General features: G+C 41.0%; 1 protein-coding gene across 12 annotated transcripts in view; it reads right to left on the reverse strand.

The window, feature by feature from the left end:
* Erc1 (ELKS/RAB6-interacting/CAST family member 1) overlaps positions 1–22,054 on the reverse strand; it is a 360,167-nt gene that overhangs the window by 21,036 nt on the left and 317,077 nt on the right. For 8 of the 12 annotated variants that reach the window (XR_005972232.1, XM_041630969.1, XM_041630950.1 and 5 more), the window contains one exon: positions 6,090–6,278. Coding sequence is in view for 7 of the 12 variants with exons in the window: in XM_041630969.1 (XP_041486903.1) it covers positions 6,090–6,278 (189 nt within the window). In the remaining 5 variants the exon portion in view is untranslated. Of the gene's footprint in view, positions 1–6,089; positions 6,279–22,054 lie in introns of those variants that run through there. The other 4 variants (XM_041630966.1, XM_041630959.1, XM_041630960.1 and 1 more) reach the window with 1 other exon arrangement.

The following is a 22,054-nucleotide window of genomic DNA, read 5'->3' on the forward strand; positions in this document are numbered from 1 at the left end:
ATTCTACATTTAGCAAAGCCTATAGTTTTGTGCCTTGTATATTCCTAGATGTAGATACTAAACACCACATACTATTTCTATACTGGGAATGAATGGAAAATAACATTTAATGTTTGTGTAATTTCAAGAATGCAAAAGAGCTATTTTTGACTATAATCCTCTATAGTCAAATCCCCATTTCCTCTTTGTTTCCTCAACTTAGTGCTAGGGAATATCATCAGAAACAAGGTAAGCATTTTGGGTTCTAGTGTCCGAAGCCAGTGCTCTGTCAGCTTTGAGCCCTTCCTGTGCTGTCTACTCAGCTCTATGCCATATTCCTTCTCCTCTTCACAGCAGAGCCAGGCAGCCGCCCCTCTGCCTCCCCAGCACTGGGATACAGGTGCAGGCCACTCTGCCTGGCTTTTCAATATGGGTTCTGATGGGGGTGGGGTCAAATGCAGATCCTTATGCTTGTACAACAGTTCTTTTTTATACATAAGTTTTCGTTGCCAGATATTTCAGCATCCAACTAGCAAGATACTCTGGAAGAAGAAAAGGCCAGATTGTGTGAGAACATAGCTGAGAAGAAAAGTGAGTCTACTATACTGTGTATTTTCATAAATGTGTCAAGACACATACAGCATACGCACATTCCTATGCTCAGTTCCGAGGCAAATGCACATTTATCTTCAGGGCTCTGCTATTCTCTGCTACATCACTAGTCTCACTTTTCGCAGCCTCTCGTGTGCTGCTGCTCTTAGTGATTTGGACAAGAGTTCAGAGTTTGAGCTGAAAAAACAAGTTCAGACATCACACAAAGAAGAAAAGCAGATCACAAACACTGAGGCTGGGAACCAGAACAAAGTCTGTCACCCACCAAGAACCATTCTTCTTTCTCTTTTCTGTCCCTGCTGTTTCTCAGGCTCTGCCCCCACCAGCTCCTGTGTCCGTTTGTCTCACTTGGGTGGCACAGCAACAAGGCAAAGCCATCCAGGAGGGAAGAATGGAATGTCGTATCTATGGCCAGTGACTGATGAGCCCTGAGTGGTGGAAGGGACTTCCAGGTTCTGTGCTGAGTGTTGCTCCAGCATGGTCACTCCTGAGACCACTTCTTTCAGAAGAGGGTAGGATGCGAGTTATCCAGCGATTGGAGAGAACAAATGGAAAAAGAATCCAAGAAGACAAGGACTGAGCCAAGTTTTGAAACAATATTTCCTGAAAAATAAAAATGCGACCAAGTGCTGGGAACAGGGATTAGAATCCAAGCTCAGTGACCCACAGAGCAGCTGGCTGAAACAAATTCATTCCAGTGTGGTTCGACCCATGGTGGGAAGCTAGCATTTATGGTAGAAAAATAGAAAAAGAATTTGTACTCTAGAGGAAAAATACACTTTTAATGTTTTAGTAGAATCTACCAGTTGAACTGCTTTAACACTTCAAAGGGAGGTTGTAGGTCAGGGTGTGACCTTTAAACAACCAAACACTGACAAACAACTAAAAGCAAAGGTATTTAACTGTGTCATGTACATGTGTTGATGTGAAAATGTATACATGAATGCAGGTGCTAATGGAGGACAGAAGAAGGTGCCAGATCCCCCAGATCAGGAATTACAGGTGGTCGTGAGCTGCCCGATATGGGTATTGTGAGAGTGGTATGCTCTTAACTGCAGAGCCAGCTCTCTACCTGCTCAGAGCACAGATTTTAAGTTTATAAGTGTGTGTGTGTGTACACATATGCATACATGTTTCCACATGCATGTGTGGACAGAGGCTTGAAGACAACTTCTGTGTCATCCCTCAGGAGATGTCCATCTCCCATCCACTCTTTTGGTAGTACTGGAGATTGAACTTAGGGCCTCACAGAGGCTAGGCATGTGTTCTACCAATGAACTACAGCCCCAGGCTACCTTGTTTTTTGAGAAAAGGTTTCTCATTGGCTGGAAACTTGCTAATTAGGATAGGCTAGCTTCCCAGTAGGCCCTGGGTTCTGTTTGCCCCAGCCTCCCCACAGCTTGGACTACGAATATGTACCACAGCACTTTTCAAATTTATTTTCTATTTTAATATTTTTGTATGTGTGTATGTATGTATGTATAAATAGTGTGTTATGTTTGTGTGTGAATATGGGCATGTCAAACTCAACAATCTCAGGGGTCCATCTTTTCCTTCCACCTAGTTTGAGACAGGGTCTCTTGTTCACTAAGACTTACACTGAGCTAACTGGCCCATGAGTTTCTGGGGAGTTTTCTGTCTCTGCTGCCTATCTCCCCTAGGAGCACTGGGATGTGCTACAGTATCTAGCTTTATGTGGGTCCTAGGGATGCAAATTCTGGTCCTCACACTTGCGTGCCAAGTACTTTATCCTCTGGACCATCCCCTCAGCTTCATACTTGGCTTTTTCACACAGGCTGTGGATTCCAAACTTAGATCCTCAGTACTTTAACAACAAAGCCATCTCCCTAGCCCTTGTCTCATATTTTTGAGATAGGGTGTATTAGTTTCTTTTCTGTTGTTGTGATGACCAAAAGCAACGTATGGGAGAAAGAACAAGAAGCTGAGAGTTCATAACTCAACCACAAGCATGAAACAGAGAGGGCATTCTGATGCAGGATGAGGCTGAATTTAAACTCTCGAAGCCTATCCCTACTGACATACTTCCTCAGCAAAGCTGTACCTTCTAGACCAGTGGTTCTCAGCCTGTAGGTCAAATGACCCTTTTACAAAGGTCACAAATCAAATATCCTGCATACTAGATATGATTCATTAACAGTAGCAAAATTACCATTATGAAGTAGCAAAGAAAATAATTTTATGGTTTGGGGGTCACACAACATGAGGAATTGTGTTAAGGGGTCACAGCATTAGGAAGGTTGAGAACCATTGCTCTAAACCTTCCCAATTAGCACCACTAACTGGGGACCAAGTATTTAAGAGCTGGCACCTGTGGGGGACAGTTCTCTTTTTAAAACACCACAGGCAATATTATATCAACCTCTTTACTTTTTGGAATGCTTGAAATAGTTCATAAAACGTAACATGTGTGTGCCTAGGAGATGGCTCAGCAGTTAAAGTGCTTGTCCTGCAGGGAAGAGGACTAGAATTTGGATGCACAGAATCCACATGAATGCTGGGTACCTAGGCAACCCATCTGTACTTCCAGCCTGTGAAGAGGATTCCGTAAGCTGGCTAGAGAGACTAGCAATGGAGGCCAGCTCTGGGCTTGACTAAGAAATCCTGTCCTAGAAAAATAAGTGGAAGACAAATCAATCACAAAACAGGCCCGATATCAACCTAAGGACACACACACACACATACACACACCCAAATACATATACCTGAAAAAGGAAAAAATAAAAATGTGATGTCTGGGTAAGGTATTACACACTTTTAATCTTAGCACTTGGAGGGAGGTAAGAGGATCTTGAGTTCAAGGTCTTCCTCATGTACATACTGAGTTCGAGGACTACCTAGATGATGTCTTTGCAAGCAAGCACAGTGATGCAATCACACACAGATAGGAAAGATTTGAGGACAAAACTGGAAACAAAAAAATAAACAAAACCTAATAATAGCAAGTGAAAAGTTTCACAGGAAAACCTTTTAGAATTTGCTGCAAATAATTTTGATGATTCCATTTTTATATTCTCTGAATCACAGCACTGACAGAGACTAACTGGAAGTTCAAAATAAAGAAAGTCCACATAGGACTAGAAATACAGGATCACAGTTTCCCATGTTTAAAGAGTAAGAGAAACATTCCAGTTGGGGAAGTTCTTAGTAAAGCATCACCTGAAAATAGTGGAGATGACAACAGGGACAACTGGCATCTAGCCACAAGAGTCTTACGTAATTAACCCCACTGAAAAGTGAAGGAACAGGGTGTCAGAGAACTAAGATCAAGGTTGGGTATGGTGGCACACACCTTTACTTGTGAGGCAGAGAGAGGTAGGTGGAGTGTTATAGGGTTAGGTTAGCCTGGTCTTTATAGTAAGCTCTAGATCAGTCAGGGCTATGAGATCTTGTCTTACAAATAGTAGCAGCAGCAGCAAAAACAAAAACCAAACAAACAAAAGAAAAAGAAGTTTTTTGCTTTATTCCTTGAGGCAGGGTCTTTCAATGAAATCCAGAGCGTACTAATACAACTAGTCTTGTTAGCTAGTCTGCTACTGGCTCTCTGAGGCTGGGATTGTGGAGGGCTGCCACACCTAGCATAGCATTTATATGGATTCTGGGGATCTAAACTCCAGGCTTCTTGCTTGCAGGACAAACACTGTACTACTGAGCCAAAACCCCAGTTCAAGAATGAATATATACTAAAGAGACACTCATGTCCTTTCCTTTGGTTATCACACCATTGAAAACAATGTTCTCCAAGGAATTGGAATTTCCCCCAGAAATCTCATATTGCAAGAAAAAAGAAAGGCTGAAATTTGGTGCCAAACAGAGAACTTGTCTCCTGAAAAAAAGATTTTACATAGCTCTGACAGTGATAGGAAGAAGCATACTTTACTGGGACTACGTTTGTGTACCTCCTGCCTTGCATTTAAACCTCTCATGTAAAAAATCCAAAAGATAGAAGGAAAGGGATATCTTTGGAACCCTGTTCTTCTCAATGTGGCCAAACTAAATCAATCTCCCTTTTTTGCGTTTCACTATTACTCGTCTGTTTAATTGGCTCATTGAGCGTCTGTTGCCAAGCCTGGTGCATTAGGGTTTCCAGGGTTCAGGCTCTGACCCTCACAGTTCCAGTAACACAACAATGATTACTGTCAATAACAATAAAATATGGCCAGGAGAAGTATTTTATGTTTCTTTCATCCTCCTCCACAAAACCACGGGGTGATCACTGGAGGGGAGCCAGGAGAGGGTGGAGACCGACCTGGCCGAGGTCGATCCTCTGGGCCCTTATTTGTCTGTGGGACTCTTCCTTCTCCAGGGAAGGTGTGCTATTTCTCTCCAACCCATCATGTCCAACCCTTCCTCCACCAAAGCTTTGGCTGAAGGAGGGAGAATATTGCTTTGTGGAATGGATGCTATAAGACACCCATTTTCTGGACTAATTCAACATTGCTTTAGTTTGGAGAAGGGGACCAAAAAGGAGTCCAAAGTGGAACTGAGATAAATTTGAAAGACCAATCTGAGGATAACTCCTCCCTCTTCGATCGAGTTCTGTGAGAACTGAGGTGTCCATTTTAAAGACTTTGACTACCACACATCTACTGCTTACCTGCTGTTGCTATCTTGGGGTCCATAAACCCCCAAGCTCCCCTTTGTAGTACCTACCTCCAGCCCTAGCTTCAAGCTGCTCCTTTGACAGCTTGAAGGTTTGAATGTGTCCCAGATCCTGGGGTAGAAGGCTGTGCTAACTAGGTCTCCCAAGAGAGACCCAGAAGAATTAGGCTATAGGTCTCCTTAGCCACACTTCCCAGCGGTTGGTATCCAGAATGTATTTACAATGAAGACCACCCCTCTGGTGGCCACTGAGGAGTATGCAGAACAGAAGCATGAGGAAGAGGACATTCATGAGTACTACATTAACCTGAAATTCTAACTTTGGTGAAATTAACCTTCACCAAAAAAATTTTAAAAGGTGGGTAATACATGTTTAACTGAGCACATATTTAAAAAATGTTATACATACTGTCTGTTGACCTGAAAATAAATAAAAAATTATAAACCAGACAGAAATGATATTGGGGACCTAAAGAGATGGCTCAGTTGGTAAAGTGCTGCTGTACAAGTCAGAGGATCCCCAGCCCTATGTAAAAAGCTGGGTGTGGTGGTGTGTGCATGTAATCCCAGCACTGGGAAGGGAGAGCAGGAGGAACCCTGGGGCTCACAGATCAGCCATACTAGCCAAAGTAGTGAGCTTCAGGCCAGTGACAGACACTGACTGAAAAAAGATAAAGGCTGATGGATTTTGAGAAATGACATGTAAGGGTGACCTCTGTCCTCCATGTGTACATGCACATATACCCACGCTTGCTATATACACATCTTCACATCGGGATGCAATGCACACACATAGTACCTAGAACCACGTCCTTATCCCTACACACTACCCATCCAGACAGGACATGTGCTTGAGCCACATCTTCAGCAAGACCTACCTGCTCCTGGGTCATCTTCTGCAGCTCATTCTCCCAAGCTGCCTGGTCATCATCTGCATTATAAGAAGCTGGTGGAGTGAGTCCACGAAGGATTAAGGGGTCTCGGTCATGGCAGAGGGCTGTCAGGTGTCCAATATACAACTTTAACTTGCTTCTATTTTGGTCAAGTTCTAAGAGGGGCTGGATGATCTGAGGTTGAAAAAAAAAAAGAGGAAAGTCAAGGTTAATCTGAAATGAGAAGTTCAAATATTCTTTATGCTTCCCAAACCAAGACAAAGCTCTTCTCAATCTTTATAATTATAAAAAGACACAGTGCTATTTACTGAGACGTGAGGAGGGATTATGGCTGAGCATATTGGTACCAGATGAAGTACTCTGCAGTGAGGCAGGAGACGGACCCAGGACTATTATGTATTACATTTTATCTATTTATTTTGATATGGATGCGACTATCATGGCATGTGTAGGGACAAAGGACAGCTTGTAGGACTCGATTATTTCCTTTCACTATGTGGGTCCTGGGATTGAACTAAGGTCTTCAGGCATGGTGGTATCTTTAATGTCAAGTCATTTTGCCAGTTCAGACTAGCTTGTTTTTACAAAGATGTTGTTCCTGCTGCCTAAAGTCTCCAGTGACCCCACAGGCACTCTGTGTACTTTGTTATGAGCAGATTTCAAAAGACTGCTAGTGAAAACTGCCCATCTGAAAGTCTGGGTAACACATTTCACCTAAGTCCTCCACCTCCCAGAATGGAAGAAAAATTCAGTCTCTGGAAAAGGTGCGTGTTGTTCTTGGCTGAGACCTGTGGTGAGATAACTCATTACTAAGTCTGTCTCACTCTGGCTGAGTTCCCTTCATTCATTTCTCAGAGCCTATCTATTCTTTCTCTGCAAACAGTGACTGGTAGATCTCTACACAACACCAAGTACCTGACTTACAGCCAAGGCTTGAAATCCTCACTTCTAACACTGGCTCTGCATTTTCCTTAAGAGACCTCCTATAATTTTTTTTTTCCTTTCTGGTTCCCTTTGTCCTTGGATTCTCTTTGGGAGTATACTGAATAATGGCTTCTGTCCCATGTTCCATGTGACAGCTTTGGGGACAAAACTCTGGCCAGGTATTGGCAGTGGGGTCACAGTCCAAGGTGATCAGAAAGATTCAGTCTAAGTCTTGCATTCCAGTATGCAGCTTGAACAGCAAGTGCAAAACTAATGTCAGCCACAGGAGCTGCCGGTCCTTGACAGAGTTCCCAGGGCTTACATCCAGAAATTTGTACCTGTTCCATGCCACTGGCCTGACATTTTTCTATTAACAAGACACCTTTATCATATCTCATGAATAAGGGACTAGATCATTTTCAAATAGAAAGAAACAAGGTCTGGTATTCATTTGAACACTGACACCAATTTCTCCATGAATCCCACAGAAAAAATTTTTACCTCAAGTTTAAGATAATGTAGACAGTGGGCCTGGCTAGACAAATCACAGGAGAGTGAATGAGTTTGGCATCACTCTAATTTATTCTCTCTCTCTCTCTCTCTCTCTCTCTCTCTCTCTCACACACACACACACACACACACACACCTTGTTTAAAGGTAATAACTGAACACTAAAGTGCTGTTGTGGGTAAAGGCTCACAGGCTTTCCAAGAGACCCCTGGTCAGCAGGCTCCTGTAGCAGTTCTGCACCAGCATTTCCCATCTATGACGGGAGATCAAAATAGCCAGTCAGAGAAGAAAGATGTCCCAGTCAAAGCAGAGGTTTAGAAAGCAAAGATTTAGATAGTTCTTCACAAACCACACTAATACCTCAAAAAGAATTGTGTTTCATTTCCGACCTCTAATGCATACTCACTGTGGAAAGAATAGAGATTGAGAGAGGCTGGGCATGGTGGTACATGCCTGTTAATACCAGCATTCAGGAGTCTGAGGGAGGAAGTCATGAGTGCGTTGGCGACTCTTATGTCAACTTGACAGGGGCAAGAGTTATCTGAAGGGAGGAAGTCTCAACTTAGAAAATAGCTCTATAGAATAAAGCAGTAGGACATTCTCTTAATTAGTGATTGATGGAGGAGGACCTAGCCTATTGTGGGTGGTTCCATTCCTGGGCTGGTGGTCTTGGGTTCTATAAGAAAGCAGGTTGAGCAAAGCCATGGGAGCAAGCCAGTAAGCAGCACTCATCCACTGGTTTCTACATCAGTTCTTGTCCTCAGGATCCTGCTCCTTTTGAGTTTCTGTCCTGACTTCCTTCAATGATGAATAGTGATGTGGAAGTATAAGCCAATAAGCTTTTTCTTCCACAAATTGCTTTTGGTCATGGTGTGCTGCAGCAATAGAAACCCCAACTTAGACAGTGAGTTTGCAACAGTGTGACCCTGTCTCAAAAATAAACTAATATTTTCTATCCAACTCATATTATAGGTAGAATACAGTTATAGGGCTGGAGAGATGGCTCAGTGGTTAAGAGCACTGACTGCTCTTCCAGAGGACCTGGGTTCAATTCCCAACACCCACATGGCAGCTCACAACTGTCTGAAGATCCAGTTGCTGGGGATCTGATACCTTCACACCAATGCACATAAAATAAAGTTAAATAAACCATACAAATATTTAAAAAAAGAATACAGTTATATACAAAATAATGGGGTTCCTTTGTGATCTTTCCTCACCCCCCTACCAAAGTACTGAGAATCAAACCAAGGGCCTTGCACACATTAGCCAAGAGCCACTGAGCTATGTCTCTAGCTCTTGCTTTATTATGTTTGAGACAGTAACTTATTGGGTTGCCTTAGGCAGGCCTTGAACTTGCAGTGATCCTCCTGTCTCAGCCTCCTATGCCATTAGGTCTGTGATATTGTCACACATATATGTAATAGACGTTGATAATACTGATCTCCTAACCTTCCCCTCTTTCTGATGATCTTCCCTTCTGCTTTCACGTCTTCCCCACTTCCCACACCTCTTGAGTCCACATCCAAGGAAAAACATACAGTTTTGTGTGTATAAACACATATGTATATATCCACACATAAGCTTATTTGAATATACCTATATATATTAAATTGTGAAAAAGTTAAAAATGGACTTTTCAAGATATATTTGTTATAATCAGAAGGTAACATCCAAATATGAATGTTTTTACCATTCTATGTTTATCAAATTTTATAGAATGTGTCTATGAGTGGTGGTGGTAATTGAACCCAGGGAGACATACATATTAGGCAAGTGCCCTATCATTGAGCTATATTCTTCTTTTTTAAAGATTTATTTATTTATTTATTTATTTATTATGTATACAACATTCTGTCTCAATGTATGCCCGCACGCCAGAGGAGGGCACCAGATGTCAGTACAGATGGTTGTGAGCCACCATGTGGTTGCTGGGAATTGAACTCAGGACCTCTGGAAGAGCAGCCAGTGCTCTTAACCTCTGAGCCATCTCTCCAGCCCTTGAGCTATATTCTTTTTTTTTTTTTTTTTTGGTTTTTCGAGACAGGGTTTCTCCGTAGCTTTTTGGTTCCTGTCCTGGCACTAGCTCTTGTAGACCAGGCTGGCCTCGAACTCACAGAGATCCGCCTGCCTCTGCCTCCCGAGTGCTGGGATTAAAGGTGTGCGCCACCACCGCCGGGCTTTGAGCTATATTCTTAACTTTATTTTTAATATAAAATTTGAGAAAAGGTCTTGCTACAGTATCCTAGCTGGTCTTGAACTTGAGATCCTCCTTCCTCGGCCTTGAAAGTAGATGTGATAATGACTATATAACCAGGCCCAGTTCTACAGTTATAAATGTTAAGGAAAATAAATTATGAAAGGAGAGATTTTTTTTGTACTAGCTGAGAGGTGTTTCTTAGTAAGCGGATTTGTTGTAATAGCTTCTCTAACTATCTGGTTTCAGGGGCCAGCTTCTGATGGCACTAGGAGAAGGGGACAATGGTTTGAGGTGTTTGTTTAAACTTTATTTTTACTTAGCTAAATAACTAGTGGGCTTCTGAAAAACTGAGAAATCATTTTTGTATTCTTCAGGATGGAGTAAAGGAAGATTCTACAATATTCCATGTGTATGGTTCGTTACCTATGAGATCTAAACACACAGGTCATTTGGCATTTCAATACCACGATAGAAAAAATAAAAACACTCCCTACTTTACTGCATCCAGTCAACTAAGAAGGCCTGTTCTCTTCTTACTCTATTCTTGGGTTATTTGTTTGTTTGGTTTGTTTTGTCTTGAGACAGGGACTCCCACTATAAGCAAGTTAAAAAAGGATGCCATGTGGGACCCACAAATAATGTCATCTGTTCACATACAACTTCAATACATTATGATACTTGATGCAGAACTTGTGATCCTCTTGTTTCAGCTTCCTAAATGCTGGGAGGTCAGCTCTACTAAACTAGGCTCCACGCTGTCCTAAGTCAGGGTTAGACCCGGTTACAACCCTCTGAGAAGTTATCCATGTCCGTATCACAAGGGTCAGATGAAAAGGTGCTGAGTATTACTATAACCTAAATTACTTGCCCTCAGGAAAATAAATTCTATTGTTTGGAAGATGGCTTTTTAAAATTACATTTACTTATTTGTGTGCTTGTGACATGATAAGCATGATAACATGACAAGGCCAGAGGACAACTTGAGTGGGTTAGTTCTCCCCTTCCACCATGTGGGTCCTGGGGATTGACTGAACTCAGGTCAGCAGGCTTGGCGGAGTGCCTTTATCTGCTGAACCATTTCTGTTCTTTCAGAAGACTGAAGTTTGGTTCCCAATACTGATGTTAGGAAGCTCACAATTGGCTGTAATTCCAACTCCAGGGGACCTGATGTCCTTGTGTATACACACACACACACACACACACACACACCAAAAAAACCCACAACAAACAAAAACCCTTAAAAGTTCCTTATATATGTGTCAGTCACTCTCAGTCTTCCCGGAAACTTACTTTTATATCTACTGCGAGTCTTCTGTTGCTGCTCATAGTTTTTGAATTGGCTTTAAAATCTGTGTTCTTTTTAGTTGCTGACATCTTCAGAGAAAGAGTTAGCTGTTCGTGTATACGGTGGTTTGAAAATAAATGGCTCCCAAAAGGAGTGGCACTATTAGGAGGTGTGGCCTTGCTGGAGTAGTAGGACCTTGTTGGAGGAAGTATGTGGGGGGATGAGCTTTGAGGTCTCCTATGCTCAAGCTACACCCAATGAGACAGACCACTTCCTGTTGCCTGCAAGTCAAGATGTAGGACACTGTCTGCCTGCAAACAACCATGTCACACCATAATGATACTGGACTGAATCTCTGAAAATGTGAGTCACTGACATTAAATGGTTTTCCTTTATAAGAGTTGTCGTGGTCCTGGTATCTCTTCATATCAATAGAAATGTTAACTAAGACAATATATTAACCAACTATATATTAGTGGGTAATTGTGATTCCTTGTTGAACTACTGTCTACTGCCTTTCAGTATAGAATTTATCAGGAAAGTACCACAATTAACTGACAAGACTAAGACCCCAGGAATACTCCTGGCTCGCTGCCATTCTGGAATAGAGAGGCCCAGCCGGGAGCTAAATTCTGAGAAGCAATGGAAGCAAGGAAATTACATTCACCAATTTTATGTTTCTTCCCTCTGAGCCATCCTCCTGGTCAATACTGTAGTTATCAGAGAAGTCAAGGATGGAATGTTAAATTCTTTGCAAAGTTGTGGAGCAATATATTACATTCTCACTTAAAGCAGATCATTTATAAAAGAGTTTTTTAAAAATACAGGAAAAACTATTCTTGTAGAATAATCTTTTTTGTACACTGTGAAGATGTGTTGCTTTCATTGGTTTAATAAAGAGCTAAATGGCCAACAGCTAGGCAGGAAAAGGTTAAGTGGGACTCATGGACAGGGAGAGAATGCTGGGAAGAAGAAGAGAGGAGCCAGGAAGTGCAAGGAGAGGGAAGATGAACTTGCCTTGCTAAAGAAAGTTACTGAGCTATGTGATAGATCATAGATTAAAAATATAGGTTAATTTAAGTTGTAAGATCTAGTTAGTAACAAGCCTAAGCTATTGACCAATCATTTATAATTAATAAGTTGTCTCCGTGTGGTTTTTTGAAAGCTGGCTGGTAGAGCAGAAGATTATGTGTACACTCTGTACTATTTTTATTAAATTGATCAGATATATTGCCTATCAAATCATAATTAATGAAAGGAAAAAAATTAATTCAGTTTAGCACTTAGTGAATGCCTGAGTGGTATGTTGTATTCTAGCCAATGGGAATATATGATGATGTAGTTCTACTGTTTATTAAAAGAACTTATGAGATGAGTGATTAATGTTTGGGTAAATATAACAGTTGAACTATATAATAGATTCATCTTTGTTTTAGCCTTTAGTTTTGTAACTGATGTCAAGAACTCTTAGATTGCTAAATAAATCATCTTGCCTTGGTAGAGATTTAGTCTGACTTAGTCTTCAAATATGTTTATGAAATCCAACAAGCTTTTTATTTTTAATCCTCTGGGATGCAACCTTTGAAACAATGTGCCTTGCCGTCTGAAGCACAAGCCAAATGATTAATGGATTCCCTAACCATTGGTGTTGTAGTCATTCCTTAGCTAATCCTAACAAATAGAAAAACAAGAAAGTTTAGAATAACCCTCACTTTATACATTTTTTACAAGAAAATATATTGGACAGAAGAATATGCCTGCAAGTTCAGACTGCATTTCAGCTTAGCTGAAAGGATACTACAGTCACTTATATCTAAAGTTAAGTCAATAAATAAACTCTTAACATTTCAAAATACAAAAATAAAAAAGGCTAACACAACAGAAATTAAAGTAAGAAATCCCAGAGCCCTGAGTCCCAGCCCTCACTTCATAATACTTTCCATCTGCATCTGGTTGATTCTCTCACAATTACACACTGTGACCATCATGCATTTACTATCCATAACAATTTAAAAAAATCTCCCAGGAACACTTAAATAATGAGATAAATCCCTTTGTCTCAATTTGATGCTTACTATGATAAAGGAGAGAAATTCCCAGAATGTTTATCCTATTATGAATGTTTACCAAGGACTTAGGTTATTAACTTTGGCTACACAGGGCCCTTTCTGCCCTCAATACCTTTGGGAATGACCTAGTATTGCCATGTGTTTAATTAATAAGAGACATTCTACCACTACCACCTGTTCAAATGATAAAGTTTCTGGACTAGAAAGTCACTGGGACCTTGTCATCCTCTCTGCAGAGAGGGGAGATGAGAAGGCCATTGAATACACTGGGACAAGAAAGAGCTCAGATCCAGGGTCCCCTGTGCCAAAGGATGGACAAACATATTAGAAATCTTAATTAATTTTGAGACAGGGTCTTACTATGTAGCTCTGGCTGTCCTAGAACTCCCTATGTAGAGCAGGCTGGCTTCAAACCCACCTGTCTCTGCTTCCAGACTGCTGGGATGAAAGGTATGTACCACCATGCCTGGGAGTTAGAAACCTTATGAGGAACAAATACCTGGCTCTAAAAGTACAAAGTTTCTCTGAAGACCTCGGATATAAAGGGCTTTATGAGCTGTTAAAATGTAAGTTTGTCTACAAAAACTGCAAAAAATTACACATTTTAAAATAAGTATGGAAATAATTTTTGAAGGTAAATCATTATTTCCTCTTAGTTTTATAGTTCACAAATCTGCTACAAGCTTTGCCCCAAGAAAGCATCACCACTTCAGAAAAAAAGCACAGCGCCCCCTACTTCCCGACTCTGTACTCAACAGTGTAAGGAGATGGGAAATGGGGCTTAGGAGGTAATCGACCTTGCATCTTCATTGCAAGGCTGCTACTTGCATTCTGCTTATTATCATTCATGCAGCTTAAAGTGATAACATTTTATGTGTAATAATAAATTAAATGTATGAGAAGGATAGGGAAAAAGACAGCCTTTGCCCACTAGTGAAGGAAGGGACTCCGGCGAGCACATCAATGGTCTATATATGTGTTCATGAGGCAGGCTGAGGCTGTAGGAATCACAGTACTTACTTTAATATAGCTATTTACCAAGGAATGGGCTGATATACATACACAGATGAGGGCTATATGATAAATGTGGCATTAAGTGAAGAAAATGCCCCATTTAATGGCACAGGTTAGCTATTAAAGACCACCACACAAAAGTGTGTGTAGAACACACTCTAAAGGGATGATCAGATGAGAAATGAGACAGATAATGACAATAATAATATTGTCACCAGTGGTGATAATAACAATACCAAGCAAACCAAAACCCAAGGAAGCTACACAGCCTTCTAGTCTCAGAACATCAGGAGTAGAAGTGTTTCAAAATTCTTTCCTGCTGTGAAGAGCTAAAAAAAGATGAGAAAATCTTTGGTTCAGCCTTGGCTTGAGGCTTACCTTTCTATAATAGGCCATTTACTGTGTTTTAGCTGAAAACAAGTAGAGGAGTTAAAGAATAGCATGTATTTATGCTCTGAACAACCTCCTTATCAAATAGCAAAGTTCCAAAGGAACAGAGCAATAAAATGTCTCTTAATGACACATTTGTATACACATAGATCAGAGCGTCACTCAGTTCTTATCCGGAAGCTTCTTCTTGCAGTAGATGGGAATTAACACAGAGACCCACAAAGAGATAATGTGTAGAGAATAAGAAACTTTGAAAAACCTAGTTTTAAGTGGGATGCCTTTATCAAACCCCTCCTCTCTGGGCTCAGAGATGTACACAGAAGAGGAAGTAGAGAAGTTTTAAGAGGCAGAGGTGGCAGATGGCTCCAAGGAAATGGCTTCCTCCAGATATAACAGGGCTGATAACACATATGAGCTCACAGAGACTGCGACAGCATGCACAAGAATATCACAAATTCAAGCCAGATAAAAATCTCACCATGGAGAAGGGGAAGTGGACACAAAGTCCCACCCCTTACCAGGAAGGGTTTGGTAGTTTGCAATCGATGCCTGCTGGAAGAAGGGAAAAATCAATTTTCTCTAATGGAGTAACACTGGGTATATCAACCATACGCCAGGGCAGGCTCATGCCCAGGATTAGTTGACAACACAAAATGGACTCCATGTTTTTTTGTCTATGTTTTTTTGTTTGTTTTTGTTTTTATGAGACAGGGTTTCTCTGTGTAACAGTTCTGGATGTGAACTCACTTCGTAGACCAGGCTGGCCTTGAACTCACAGAAACCCACCTGTGAGTCACCACTGCCCAGATTGTTTCGTTATTTTTCTGTCTAACTGTTTTAATGAGGGACTCCTAAGGACAGACACCTCTTTTTTTTTTTTAACTAACTAATACTGTATTATGGGTGTTTAGAAGGAAGGACATAAACTCTAGATGTAGAGACCAAAGAACAGGGGTCAGTGAGTATCAAAAAAATATCCTTTCCCTATCATGTTAGTTCATCATTTTTAAAAAACAAAAAACCAAAAAAGAAAAAACAAACTGAACTTTACTATTATTGTATGGGTAAGACAGTGGCAGGGCATAGAGCATGTATGGACGTCAAGGACAGTCTGTGGAGTTCGTCTGCTTCCACCTCCACGTGGGTTCCAGGAATCAAGCGTAGGCTATCATGATTGCCAGGCAAGTGCTTTACCTTTTGAGCCATCTTACCAGTTCTAATCCATTTTTTCAGTAGCAGTTTTCTCAGATTCTCTTCCCAGGGAGTATATATCCAGTTTTGTGAGCTCACCATGACAGTTAACATTGATTGACAGGTTGATAAAATCTAGGGTCATCTAGGAGGCAGCCTTTGGGCACATCTGAGAAGGATGATCTAGATAGGCTAGCTTTTGGTCAAGTCTACAAGGGTTAAGTTAACTGAGGTGGGGAGTCCCACATTTAGGATGGGCAGCACTAATCCCTAGGCTCATGTCCTAGACCGCAAAAAGAGGAGAAATCTGGCTAAGCATCAATCTCCATGCCTTGTTCACTGCTTCCTGAGTGCAGATGTCAAGTGAGAAGTGGCTCCCAGCTTCCACTCCAGGGTCTCTATGGTGAACTGACTCTGCACTGTGAATTTTCCTTCTGTTGCGGTCAGGGTATTTATCACAGCAAGAGGAAAAGTAACTTGTGTGCTCAGCAACAACTAGCTGGGTGCCTTGCAGTCTACATGCTTTAAGCAACCTGCTCACATATGTATACCATAACTCTGAAGGACTCCTGCTCTTACTCAAGATAGAATCTCACAGTTTAAGCTAGCTTTGAATTAACTATGTAGGTGAAGATGGCACTGAACTCTTAGATCCTCTTATTTCCACCTCCCAAGTACTGAGATTTCAGACAAGCACTACCAAACTTAGTTAGCTGTCTCAACTGTCTGTCTGTCTATCCGCCCACCCACCCACCCATCCATACATCCACCGATCTATTGTATGTTTTGGGTTGGGAATGTGTTAAGTGAAAAATGTGGAGGTTAGCATTCTCTTTTTACACCATGTCAGTTCCAGACATTTTACGCAGGTCTGATGGAGGCGGGTCTTGTATCTTATTTGTTGTTTTCATTGGTTAACTAATAAAGAAATTGTTTGGCCTGATAGGACAGAAAATTAGGTAGGCGGAGTAAACAGAACAGAATGCTGGGAGAAAGAAGCCGAGTCAGGCAGTCGCCATGATTCTCCCACCCGACACAGCCGCAGGTTAAGATCTTCCCTGGTAAGCCACCTCGTGGGCTACACAGATTATTAGAAATGGGTTAGATCAATATGTAAGAGCTAGCCAATAAGAGGCTGGAACTAATGGGCCAGGCAGTGTTTAAAAGAATACAGTTTCCATGTAATTATTTCGGGTAAAGCTAGCCGGGTGGTGGAAGCGGCCTACTGCTCCACACAACACAGGTCCTCAGGCTTGACAGCAACAGCCATTAGCCTCTGAGCCATTCTGGTGGTTCCAAGAGTGTCTTTATCCTAGGGTGCATTGTGGGCTTCAATAGCTATACTCTTTAAGAGATTCTATGGCTGACAGGAAATCAAACTGTGCTCGGGACATCCACAGGATCAAGAGGATCAAGCCTCTCTACCTTGTCCATTTCACCAAGCACTGGGTCTGATAGACTTCTGTCACATATCTAGCTAATAAACCCATTTACATATCCCACATATATCAGCTAGTAACACAATTACACACTCCAAATACGCATCATTTCAAAGATACTGAAAAGCTATTCTAAGGTGATGGGTTCTCCTCAAACATCTTCAGTTCAAAGTTTAGTGGTACACATGAACAGTTTCAACTTCCTCTGGTTTTGTTAACAGGCTATTTTAACAATCATACAGTTCTGTGAAGCAGAACCAAGCACAAGGCTCACACGTCACTAAAGATGCACACCCAGTGCCAGCATGGGAAACACAGTCTGGCCAGTTGAGGCTGGGCTTCTCAGAACAGGCGCTTCTGCTGTGCCCTGGCATGTTTTGGAGCCATGACAACTTGTAACTCTAGGAAAGCATAGCTGTTTGCTTGGCTGTTTACTATATACTCATGACATTTTATTAGTTGTCCTAAAATTAAATTAACTTAGATGATGCTTTGTAACCTATGAATTTAATAAAGAGCTGTGTTGAGCTGGGTGTGGTCATTCACACCTGTAATCCCAGCACTCAGCGAGCTGAGGCTGAGCCTGCCAAGAGTTTGAGACCAGCCTGGTCTAAATAAAAATACCCTGTCACAAAACAAACAAAATAGACAGAACAGAGGTGCATTTACTTTGGACACTGCTATGTGGATTTTAGCAACTCCCAGCCTGTTTAGCACAAACAGTGGTAGTGTGTGTCTGTCTGTCTATCTCTCCAGTCTCACTATGTTGTCTAGGGTAGCCTTGAATCTGCCTCAGACTCCTCAGCGATGGAAATCTAGGTGTGCTGTGCCTAGCAAAGTACTCTCCATTTTTTTAAGATCAGTGAAATAAAGCAGCATGGACGATGTGGCTGTGGCTAGAAATGGTTATTTAAACACAGTGGCCAAAAGCAGGCAGACCCTCGGGTAATGACATCATACACTAACTACTGGGTATCCAGTTTCAGAGGCTGCCTTCTGGCATGTGTGTGTGTGTGGGGGGGGAGTGGAGTTCAAGGAAGAGAGAGAGAGAGAGAGAGAGAGAGAGAGAGAGAGAGAGAGAGAGGAGGAGACAGGGAGAGAGGGAAAGAGAGAACAAATGTGTGTACAGCTGCCCTCTGTCACGTTATATGCTACACAATCTTAGGGACTCTGAAATAGTGCAGAACAGCTAAGCAATGTAAGCTGTGGGGAAGGTAAGCTCAGGTTCTGGAGGCAGAGGGATTGGCTTGATTCTAGAATCTACCATACACTAGCGAAGAGCCTACAACTCTGGTAGAGACACTTGATTAGCATCTACAATAATCATCAGCTAGGGCTCATTGTCCACGATGGAAATGTTTATGGCTGTTCTGTGAGGATACTAGTACACATAAAAGACACTCCAGTGCTCAGCTGCACTAAGGACAGGAGAAGGAACAGAGGAAACCAGGAACTGGAAAATTACAGTTTCTGGACCAGATCTAGTACTGCTGTCTGTTTCTGTATGGCCCTGAGTTAAGGCTGCTATATATACTTTTCTCTTTTGGAAACAGGGCCTTCCTTCCTATGTAGCTTAGGTTGACCTCAAACTCATTACTCCCCTACCTGAGCTTTGCAAGCGCTGGGGTTATAGGCTTGTACCACCAAGTCTAAGTAGTTTTTACATTTTCAAATGGCTAAAAGAAAAATCTGAAGAATATTTTGTGCTACACATGAATTATATAAAAAAAACCCATTGTGGAGTCTATCCAGTTTTATTAATTCATAGCCACACTCATTTGCTTATGTATTGTCCATGGCTGCTTTCAACACTATGACAGATAAGTCAAATATTCTAGTAGATAGTATGGGATCTGCAAAGTATAAAACATTTATTATTTACATCTTCAGAAAATATTTGTAAATTCATGGGCTGGAGAGACAGGTTGGTGGTGGCTAAGAGCCCTGGCTGCCCTTCCAGAGGCCTCTGTTTTGATTCCCAGCACCAACACAGCAATTTACTAGCATCTATGACTCTAGTTTTAGCGAATCTGAGATTCTTCTGGCCTCTGTGGGTATGTGGTGCACAAATACACATGTAGGCAAAATACCCATACACATAAAAATAAGAAAAAAAATCAAAAAATTGTAAATTCTTACAACAGACCAATGCCAGAAAATAGAGACATTAACATTAGAGAAGAAAGTCTTATAATTTTTCATTGATTAGTTAATAAATACTTACATTTAAAAAATCTATAACAAGTATTAATGTTATCAACAGTAGTACTGACTACATGAGAATTTAGATTTGGTAATGGGATAAAAAGAAATGACTAAAGTAAAATCCTTACTGATAAATAGAATCATGATATAGTTTAAATATCAAAAAGAATAGTAATAACAACAAAGTATAACTTTATCAGGTCACTGGAGAGAGAAACTGAAGAACAGAAGATGGGGAAATCTCCCCTGCTCATTGATCGGAAGGATTAATATAGTAAAAATGAACATCTTACCAAAAGCAATCTACAGATTCAACACAATCCCATCAAAATTCCAACGTAATTTTTCAAAGATCTTGAAAGGGCAATTTTTAGCTTCATATGGAAACACAAAAATTCAGGATAGCTCAAAAAATCTTGAATAATAAAAGAACTGCTGGGGGTACCACCACCTAGATTTCAAGTTGTACTGCAGAGCTATAGCAATAAAACAGTATGGTATTGACACAAAGCAGACATACTGGTCAGATGAGAACAAATACAGAGATCCACAGCCATACATGATGCAGAGAGTAAGAAACCTTAGAACACTTAGCCCTAAATGGGATGTCCCCATCAAATCTTTCCCCACAGAGTACAGGAAACCCAGCAGAAGAGGAAGCAGAAAGAGTTTAAGGCCTGGAGGGGATCGAGAACACCAAAAAAACAAAGCCTTCTAAATACACATGAACAAAGCTCACCTGAACACAGAGACAGGGCCTACATGGGTCTGCACCAGGTCCTCTGTGTATATATTATGACTTCCAGTTTAGAGTTTTTATGGATGGCCCAGTGTGTGAAGGAGTGGAAGTCTTATGCCTTCTTTTGGGTTCTTTTTCTTCTGTTGGTTTGCCTTGTCCAACTTCCATGTAACAGCTTTTGTTTTATTTTATCCTATTTTATTTTGCTATATTTTAAAAAATGAATGAATGAATGAAAACCTAGCCACAAGGGTAAAGGCTAACTGAATTGTCAATTATACCTGCTGGGAGAGAGAAAATCAGCTTTCTCCAATAGAATATATCAACCACTCCAGGACAGGCCATATGTTCAGGAGTAGTTGACCAACATACACTGGACTCCACATTGGTCCCCTCCCCTTGGGTTTTGTTGTTTGATTGAGTTTTCATTTGTTTTTTGAGTAAGAACTTCAGTGGGATAAGTGGCAGGGGTAGGATCTGGACAAGCTTGGAGGAGAGGAAGAATATGGTCACAATACATTTAAATTTAAAATTTACTTTAAATAACAAAAATATAAAAACTGGATGTTTTAAATCGCACACATATAAAATTAGTAGAGAGTTGTGTTATATTAACATTAGCTCCAGAAAGCTTCCAGCATAAATGCCTTGATACTGGTTGGTATAACCTGAGTTAAATATTGGAAAATAGGTTCTAGATCCCCATTCAAATGTTCTTGAGGTTAAACACTTCTAAAACACTCATGAGATCTAAATTCTCTAGAGTCTGTGATCACTTTGACATAGAACACAAGTGATGAGAGAAATATTCATAGTCATGTAAGCCATCTACTTTCTGAGTTCAAGACCTGAGTGGAGACTTGAAAAGACTGAAGCTAAGTTGCTATACCAGGAACTTAACACCTGACATTTCTCTCTCCCTAACCAAATGCAGAATATGCAGGCTTTGTCTTGTTGTTTTATCTGAAAAGTTCCTATGGACAAGTGCATTTTCTGAACTACAAATGGGCTTTTAGATAGTGCTCTCTTGTAAATATGAAACCCTCAAAATGATCTGGACTTTTTTTTTTTTTTTGGAAGGACCAAAGCTTCTTGGTGATGAAAATGCTACCATTGATAAGACTTCCCATCAAGGCAGGATGCTTTTAATTGCTTTTCCTGTCTTTCTTATTCAGACCACAATGACATGCTAAGGTCTTTTTTTTCCTTCTTCATATATGGTTGTGCATGTGTATAAGCATGTTTTGGCACATGTATAGATGCAACTGTGGGCTATGTGTGCAAATCCACATGCATTAATGTCCATGTGGACGCCTGAGCTGATGCTGCTGTTCAGAACCATCCTTGGATCATTCTTTCACCTTATTCAAAGGGCGGGGTCTCTCAAACCCAGAGCTTACCAATATGGCTAGTCTGGCTTGCCAGTTTCTTCTGACGATCTTTGTCTCTGTTCTCTGAGGCTAGAATTAAAAGAAGGCCACCATCCATTCCAGCATTTATGGTAGCTTCTATGAATCTAAAATGTGGTCTTCATACTTGAGTGGCAAGTACTTTAACCACTCAGCCATTTCCCCAGCCCCATGATAAAGTTTTTGCTAGCAACCTGTTGCTAATGGCTGTATCAGTCTGGGGCTTGTTCCTCTTTCTGCCATACTGTTGTGACTTAAAAATAAGTTCATATGCTTGTCTTTTGTGTTTCCATCAGTGATGCCTAAGTTCTTCTGTTCCATTAAATGTGGGAAATTCTTAGTGACTCCCTTCTAAGACAAGCATGGTAGAGGAGATGATAAGTTTTGATACTAGATCATAAAAGGCAACATGGGTTTGTCTGCTCTTGTCTCTTAGGTCACTAATATTAGGCCAAGTCACAAAGCCATAGAAGTAAAAACGATGAAGAACCAAAGGTTCCTATATAAGCTCGGCATTAACTGTGGGTGTCAGCAGAATGCCCCAGCCCAAGGCAAGGTTGTGGATAAATGCAGCC

Source organism: Microtus oregoni, unplaced genomic scaffold (genome assembly GCF_018167655.1).
Source record: "Microtus oregoni isolate MIOR12 unplaced genomic scaffold, Mior012 000002F_ref0000024, whole genome shotgun sequence".
NCBI classification, from domain to species: Eukaryota; Metazoa; Chordata; class Mammalia; order Rodentia; family Cricetidae; genus Microtus; species Microtus oregoni.